At 41.3% G+C, this 9,207-nt stretch overlaps 1 protein-coding gene across 1 annotated transcript; it reads right to left on the minus strand.

The window, feature by feature from the left end:
• Positions 1-868: 868 nt before the first annotated feature.
• P2RY1 (purinergic receptor P2Y1) lies at positions 869-5,701 on the minus strand. Its single transcript, XM_081329518.1, has 2 exons — positions 5,123-5,701; positions 869-2,070 (listed from the first exon to the last, which is right to left on the minus strand). The coding sequence occupies exon 2, from the start codon at positions 2,011-2,013 to the stop codon at positions 931-933; it is 1,083 nt and encodes a 360-aa protein (XP_081185644.1). The 5' UTR covers positions 2,014-2,070; positions 5,123-5,701; the 3' UTR covers positions 869-930.
• Positions 5,702-9,207: the final 3,506 nt, after the last annotated feature.

Genomic DNA, 9,207 nt, shown 5'->3' on the forward strand with positions numbered 1-9,207 from the left:
AGTTTTTGGAATCAAATCCAAAGTGCTGCAAAGTTCTACTTGCTACATTGATCCAGACTTGGGAGGGAACATTATCTGCCTTGATGGGTCAGCTAGAACAAATCACAAAATAAATGATAATGGATTCTCAGTAAGAATCCAAAACGATAAAGTGCACAGAAATTTAATTCTCCTTCCAAAATGGCTGCAATAACGACACTTTCAAGTACACTAGGAAAATACCCCAAATCAATATAAAAATAATAAATTCAAACTGGCTAATATGCATTGAGTTAATTATGAAACCAAAACCAACTATAATAACATAAGGAACTAAGAGGTGGCTTATTTCTTATTGATTAACTGCTTGGCATTCCTGGAAGGGCTTTTGTTCTTTTAAATGAATGTAGTGAGCTATAATATTCTTGAGGATTTTGCATTAGCCCATAATGGGGCTGGCATTCATAGATCATCCTTCCCTTCCTATGACCACAGCAATGAACAAGGAAGAGATTTGGAGATAGAAGAGTAGAGTTAGATCTTACACGACTATTTAATTTCTCGCAGATATTTCTCAGGTTTTTTAAGTCAAGTATGTAGTTGTCTATAGGGAACAAGACTCTCAATCCCTTCTCTCTTTAAATTGTACATGCCACCATGGTATCCATTAAATTAATATTTTAGACACTTTTCTGATTTTTTTTCCTTTAGAAGTATTTATATTTCACTTAGTTTCCTCAAAATATTTTAGGCAACTAGAGGATGGTTTAACACACACACACACACACACACACACACACAAATATATGCACACATGTTCTTCACTGGTTATGGTTTGGGCTTTTTTAATGCACAAAATCAGTGTTATAAGAATTTAAAAATAGGGTAGCAAAGGATAGAGACTGTTTGCAAAGAAGAAAAAAGGAAGGAAGGGAATGGGCAAGGAACCATTCATAAGCTTGTGTCTCCATTTTGTTTGCACTCAGATAAAATACTCAGAGTCATATCCTCACTTTTGGATTGCACGTTGAGCTCACTTCGTCTTGAGGCTTTCCGAGTTGCCCTGGAGAGCTTTCTCCGAAAGGTGTCTCCAGCCAAAAAATACAAAATAGGATCCACGCAGCTGTTGAGACTCGCTAGCCCTCGAGTTACTTGATAGGTAGCATAAACCCTGTTGTTAAACGCACACATTTCCGGAGTCTGGAAATCCAGCCGGGCGCGTAGATTCAAGTTTTTCATCACGTGGAAAGGAAGATAAGACACAGCAAATACTGCCAACACTATAATAACCAAGTAAATTGATTTCCTCCTAAGTGGAGAATTGTCTAAATCTTTGTAAATCAGTGCTTTCACGATTAATCCATAGCAACCAAGGATCAGAATGAACGGGATGCAAAACAAGAAGACAGTGGTGCACATGCTGTAAATAAAGTAGCTCCGCAGGTAATTGTCTACTGTTGTGTCATAGCACGTCGTGGTTTTGACTTTCCTTACTTCAGTCCCAGAGAAAAAGAAGATGGGAGAGATTCCCACTACCACAATAAACCAGACCAGGGTGCTGATGTAAACAGCATTCTTTTTTTTCAGTCTCCCTAATGATTTTAAAGGATGCACCACACCAGTGTATCTGTGCACACTGATGCATGTGAGGAATAAGATGCTTCCATATAGATTGACATGAAAGATAAATCTCTGCAGCTTGCACATGAAGTCTCCAAAGATCCAGTCCGTCTGATTGAAGTAGTAGAATATTAGGACGGGGAGTGTCAGGACATACAAGAAGTCTGCTAGGGCCAAGTTGAACATGTAAACCGAGATGCCACTCCATGGCCTCATGTGGAAGACAAACATCCAGATGGCCACACTGTTGCCTAGGAATCCAGTGATGAAAACTACAATGTAGACAACTGGCAAGTAATAGAACTGAAAACCAGTTTTCAAGGAACATTTGCTAGTGGCATTGCTGGTCACATTGTTAGCCAGTGCATGGGTTTCAGTCAAATTCAGGACAACCGAAAGAAAGGCTTCAGTCATGGTGACACCAATAAATTCACATCAGTGGCTTTCAAGATCTAGAATCAGCAAGTGTCCCTAGAGAAAACAAAGAAAGCATCTAAGCCATGTCAATAAAAGAAACAACACAGCAAAACAGGCAAGAAAAAAAATCATATTCAATTTTTAGCAGATCTAGAAGTAGTATTTGTATTTATTTATATCCTGCTACAATCTGGTGACTTTTGGTGGCTCACACGATAGAAGAAAAATGTTAAAACATTCACAGTACTTTTAGAATTTAAATAACTAAATAATAATAAAATCACTACGAGTTGGTTAATTGACAGGGCCATAAGTACTACATTTGCTTTTTTGATAGGCATATGTTCCTGCAGACCAGTTGAGATACTTTAATTTACTGCCCTTATTTGAATGTCAATATTATATTCTTTCTAGAATGTGATTACTAAAACTTGTGAGTTATTTTCCATATGCCCTACGACTTGCAACAAAACAGTCCTTACAGACTGTTACAACTCAGTCAAGTATCAGTTTTTGCTAAAGCATCTTATGGGCATTACCAGATGAGGCTGTTATTCATACAATCACCCTGACTCATCCATGGAATTTTGCAGATCTCATTCTCCAGTTGTAACATTCTTCCTCCCTGCCCACCACCACTGATGTCTTCTTTTAACAGGGGCAAAAAAAAATCTAAGGAGAGAAGGCAGAAGACCTCTGCAATACTTTTTTGACTGGTATCAATACTGTTCAAAAACTGTCCATCTGGAAGAACCCTGCATTTTATAGCTGGAATTTCATATACCTGGAAGGCAGATTGAAAGTAATGAGATTACTAAAAATTCAGCCACTGAGAAATCCTATAGTGTAAAAGATCTTCATGGACCTTGACTTAACTGCTTCAAGACCCCTCCCCCTCACCCCCACCCCCATCTCTTGCACCATACTTTAAATCTAGCTGATCGGTAGCAAGCAGCCAAAACAAAGTGCTTAGTAAAGACCAAATAGTGGTAGAATGGATACAGGTCAGAAAGAAAATATCTATCACTAGATTTTAAAAAGTGTAAACTTGGCATTACTGAAATAGTGTAACCATTTCCCCTGACATTTACTGATAAGAATTGCCATATGGTTGTTGGCAATTCTCTCTCTCTCTCCCTCTCTCTCTCTCTCCCTCTCCCTCTCCCTCTCCTTCTCCCTCCCTCTCTCTCTCTCTCTTTCTTTCTTTCTCTCTCTCTCTCTCTCTCCATATATTTTTCCCATTCTAAATATGTATTATTTAATGAGGTAACCTAGGAGATTCTTTCTCTAGTGGAAGAGTTTTCAATTCCTACTTTTTAAAAGAAAAATGAAGGTAATGTACAATATAGCTGTTAAGGTCTTTAAATAATATCCAAATAAACTTCTGCATTTGTTTAGATACCCATCCTAAACGTATTTTCATTGTATTTTCCTTCTTAACATCAGAGGAACCCCCTTTAATATATGACATAATGGCAATCTCTCCGTGTTCTACTTTTTCTCTGCAAATGGCATTCTGTACCTGAAAATAGCCCAGAACCATCCTAATAAGAAGCTGTCAACAAACACACTTGCCACAATCTGGTCTAATTCCTTTTCAAAGCTATGGATGATAGAAAGCACAGCTACAGGTTGCCACCAGGCAATCTGCAAATTAAATGTAAGCTAGGGTTGTCCTAAATTTCAGTTCAATAATATTTGATTAGTGAGGGCAGAGGGAAGGAGGAATAAGAAATGGTTATTCAGGTAGCATATGAATGGCATTTTTCCCCCCAAAAAGCAGTTGGGTTTCTTAAATTTGAGTTAAACAGATAATAACTGACTGAAGATAGTGGGAAAGTTTCTGAAATTTATATGGGTGGTGGCAGAGGAGGGGAGAGAATCCAGAGACCCCCTCCCCCCAAGAAGATAAATATTAGTATGAAGAATTACACAGTCTAAAGCAGGTGGACAAGAAAACTGCAATGAAGACAACTGTAACAAGACAACTGAAATGAAGAAAATTCAGTTGTGCATCCTTAGACATCTATGGCTATGTCCCCTGTGCTGGCACTCCAGCTCCTCAAAAACTACGAAACCATAGCTTTATTCATACACCTATTAAGCCATCAGATATCCCTAACAAACCGCAATGTCTTTGGTCACAAAAGATGCCAAGGCATAATGATATCTATTGGGCCACCTTTTTCAGCCATGATTCATGGGGTTAGCAGGCTGTGATATCAATCTCTGTGAGGTTACATAGGAGATCTGCAACTAGTTTAAGGGCAGCAAAGAGTAATACCTAAAGGTGTCTTAACTTTTCCTGCTTCTATGCCCATTACACACAGACACAAACACAGTCACACAGAGCCTTCACCACCCTTTACCCTTTGCACAGCAGCTCCTCCCTCCGCCCTAAATGCACACAACACGGAAGTCTCCAGTCAACAAAATGGGTTCATCTCCAGACAAAGCTCAGTCCCGGAGTGCATGTCAAGTACTAGGGCCCACATAGCTCCGGGGCATGTACAGAACACGTCTTCTGCCTAGCGTCTCTTTCTTCTGTCTTTTTTTTTTCAGCTTCGGTTTGACTGCGCTCCCCTAAAGTCTCATTTCCACAAATCCACTCCGTCCCTTCTAATCGACATTTCACTTCCGAGTTAAGAATTCAGCGCAGGAGTCTCAGCAAAAACAAAAACAAAACAAAAACCCACCCATCTCTTTGGCCACCGAGATCGTTATCTCCGTGCCCAGTTTTTCAACCTGTATGTCTGTGTGTGTGCGCTTCTCCCCCTCCACACACACACACACACACACACATCTGAATGAAACGCGCGCGCTGTATGGCCAGGAGGAAAACAAAAAACAAAAAACTCGAGAGTTGACCCCACGGAAAGAACTCCGCGCCCAAACGAGGCTCCCAACTCAGATACAAACTCTCCGAGGGTGACAAAAATGACAAGCGCCGCGGCCAGAGAAAACGAAGGCGAAGAGCTCTTCGCTCGGGCAAATTCTTTAGGCGGCGTTTTCAACAGCTTGCAAAAGGGCACTTTTCGGAAAGAGATGCTCCCGCCGTTCGTTTTCGTCTCCGAGCTGGAAACTTTCCTCCGCGGTCAGGACTTACCTTCGGGAACGCCTCAACACGCTCGAGCAGAGCGGGCAACGCGGTGTCTTGCCGCTGCCGTCGCCGCCGCTGTTAGCGCGGCTTTTGGTGGTGCTGCCACCGCGCCCGCCGTCGCCGCCTCCTTCTTCTTCATGCCGCGGTTCCTTCTTCGCAGCTCCCGGGCGAGGCGGGAGAAGCGGAAGGAGCCGGCGGCGCGAAGCATGTGCCCGTCAGAGCCCCGAGCTTTGGGCTCCTGGCTGCTACCGCCGCCACATTCCCACACATTGGCGAGGCGAGCAAAGAGCGTGCTGACGCGCGCTGCTCCGGCAGGCAGGCGGGCGAGGAAGTGCTGGCGAGCCGCGAGAGGGAGCGCAAGGAGGCGGGAGCGGCAGCGGCTGAGGCGGCAGAGAAGAAGCCGCCTTCAGGGAAGGTTTGGTTCCCGCCCCCTGAAGCTCTTCCCCGCGTGGGCAAAGGCAGATCCACTTATTCTTGCTGTGGTAGTGCTGCAAAAAAAAAAAAAAAAACCAACCTGTGATTGTTATGCCTCAACGATCTGTGGTTTGAGAGTCAGTTCAGTTCGATCCAGGGTAGCAAATAAGATCAAATCAAGAGGATTCATACGTTCGTGGATCTGACTTTTACCCAGCTGTGCATTGATGAATACATTAAGGTAAGGTAAGGTAAGGTAAGGTAAGGTAAGGTAAGGTAAGATAAGATAAGATAAGATAAGATAAGATAAGATAAGATAAGATAAGATGATAAGATAATAATAATAATAATAATATAATAATAATAATAATAATAATAATAATAATAATAATAATAATAATAATAATAATAATAATAATAATAATAAGGAGGAGGAGGAGGAGGAGGAAGGGACCTTGGAGGTCATCTAGTCCAACCCCCTGCTCAGGCAGGAAACCCTATACCATTTCAGGCAAATGGCTGTCCAGTCTCTTCTTAAAAACTTCCAGTGTTGGAGCATTCACCACTTCTGGAGGCAGGTTGTTCCACTGGTTAATTGTTCTGTCAGGAAGTTTCTCCTTAGTTCTAGGTTGCTTCTCTCCTTGACTAGTTTCCATCCGTTGTTCTTGTCCTACTTTCAGGTGCTTTGGAGAATAGCTTGACTCCCTATTCTTTGGGGCAGCCCCTGAGATATTGCAACACTGCTCTTATGTCACCCCTCACCCTTCTCTTCGTTCAACTACACATACCCAATTCCAGCAACCGTTCCCTATATGTTTTAGCCTCCAGTCCCCCAATCATCTTTGTTGCTCTTCTCTGTACCCTTTCTAGAGTCTCAACATCTTTTTTACATCGTGGTGAGCAAAACTGGATGCAGTATTCCAGATGTGGCCTTACCAAGGCATTGTAAAGTGGTATGTTGGCTTTTTTGGCAGCTGCAACACACTGCTGGCTCATATTGAAGTGATTGTCTACTAGGACTCCGAGATCCCTCTCACAGTTACTACTATTGAGCAAGGTACCACCTATGCTATACCTGTGCATTTGATTTTTCCTGCCTAAATGTAGAACCTTACTTTTTTCATCATTGAATTTCATTTGGTTAGATAGCACCCAGTGTTCGAGTCTGTCCAGATCCTCCTGTATTTTAAGCCTATCTTCTGGAGTATTGGCTATTGCTGCCAGCTTGGTGTCGTCAGCAAATTTGATGAGTTCCCCATCTATCCCCTCATCCAAATCATTAATGAAGATGTTGAGGAGCACTGGGCCCAAAACAAAGCCCTGGGGCACCCCACTACACACTTTCTTCCATGTAGATACAGATAACCTTTATCATCATTTTTTTAGTGCGAGCACACTGGCCCACATAAAAATGAAATTATGTTGCCTGCTCTCAAAAAAAGTATATATCTACATAACACACATATGCACATGGTATATACATATATACTGTACAGTGCTTTTTTGTAAAAAAAAGGTGCCAGAACTCACAACCCGCCTTGCCTACCCTACAAGGTTCACATTTGTAATTGAAAAAAAAATCCTTCAAATTTTAGTGTATCTAAATGACTAGGATTTTGCTCAGGGTAAGTTAATACAATTAATATTACCATGCACTGTGTGGCTTTAAATTGCAAGAAGGCATTTTATTAATCTTTTGGGACATTTACCATTGGCATACCCATTTAGTTTAATGAGTGGGAATGTCAGCTTTCTATGTGGAATGAAATTGGCCCAATAAAACAAAATTTAGTTGCTTGTAAAAGATTGAATTATTTTTAAGAAGTTGTCAAACAAGGTGGAAAAATTTACATTTGGAGTTTAATGTGGATGTTGACTTGAAACAAATTAAAGTTGAAACTTTGTCAGTGAACAGATTACTTTTAATTTATATTTAAGTTAAACCCAACAAATAGATCTGATTAAACCTTATACTGTAGGTCTACCTTTACATCTGACCAATACATAATTAATATATATTATTATTAATAATAATAATAATAATAATAATAATAATAATAATAATAATAATAATAATAATAATAATACCTCCAAATCACAAGACATTGGCTTTATTCTTATTCTTCCCCTCTGCCGTTTGAATATAAAGTATAAAAGACTAAAAAGAGATTTTCATAGACATCCCAGCCCTTGAACTACCCAAGGAACTGAAACAGCAAAGTTTCACTGTTGGGCAAGCTTCCACGCCAGCTACCTTTCTTTCCTCTCGCTTTGGCTCTTTTTAACCTCTCACACACCCCACCTTCTGTAAGGGAAGGCAAAAGCCTCACTCACCCTCTTGTGAAAGATGGCCTCCATGTTTATGTGTCTCCCACTGCCACCATCGGCTTCCACACCACATGGTCCGACCCAGCCAATCAAGCCACACTCTGGCTGTGGTGCTCTGGTGCATCATGGCTCCTCCAAGAGGAGGCAGACAGCACCGGAGGGGATCCCGCTCGCACCGTACCGCCAGCGGGGCATTTTTAAAAACAAACAAGAATAGGAAGGGAAACAGTAAGAAAAAAACGTAACTCTGGAAAATCCATCTAAAAAAGGTGCCAGAACTCTGTTCCAGTGCGTTCTATGACAAAAAAGCCCCGCATATATATATATATATATATATATATATATATATATATATATATATATATATATATATATATATGTGTGTGTGTGTGTGTGTGTGTTTGTGTGTGTGTGTGTGTGTGTGTGTGTGTATAGACACACACACACACTTATCCAAACATAATTATACATATAAATATTCACTGTCCATTTTGAATACATAGCGGAAAGAGAAAACTTGAGAATTCGTAAGGTTGATGCTATATGGAACAAAACTGTGACTGAATCTGGATATTCTGCTTAACTAAAGGCATTCTGATGCCTTTGAGAAAGGAGCCTTTTGCACTTGCCTTGATTACAATATAAATTAGAAACTGTACAGCAACAATTGGTTGGAGATCAAACAGAGATCGTCAGAAATTATTTGCATATTACGCTTGTGTTTGTATTCAAATTCACAGTGCAGAGTTTCATCAGTTCATTGGTTGATAGGAATGTTTTAATTAGTGAATTAATTGCTTAAAACAGTTCTGTTGATGAACTAGATACTGCTCTTCATTAATCTGTATTCCAGCAGGTTCTAAATGTCTGCTGAAAATCTAAAACACCGAGTTTAGAAACAATATTCTGAAGAGGTATTTCCTTCCTATGTGTTATACTGTATATTCAACACACACACACAACCCCCTCACAACTATAAGGTATCCCCGGCAGCCGTTGACAGCCGTCAAAAGGCTGCCGCGGCATTCCCCCCCCACACACACGCGGCTAGCGGCCGATTCTGACAGCTGTCAAACTGCCGTGCATGCGCAGTACACTGACAGCTGTCAAACCGGCCGACTCTGACAGCTGTCAAAGTGCCGCACATGCGCAGTACACTGACAGCTGTCAAACCCCAGAGAACCGCGCATGCGCAGTTCAGCCAGAGCTGTCAAAACTGCCAGCTGGCCCCGGCAACAAGCCGCTGACAGCCGCGCCTACCTTAGCCGGTCTCCTTCTTATTGGGCGTCCTTGTTAGGCGGGAGAACCCTGCCTGTTTATTGGTTCTTGAGATTGTTGTTGTTGTTCTT

The sequence above is a fragment of the Vipera berus genome (genome assembly GCF_964194415.1).
Source record: "Vipera berus genome assembly, chromosome: 5".
Taxonomy (NCBI): Eukaryota; Metazoa; Chordata; class Lepidosauria; order Squamata; family Viperidae; genus Vipera; species Vipera berus.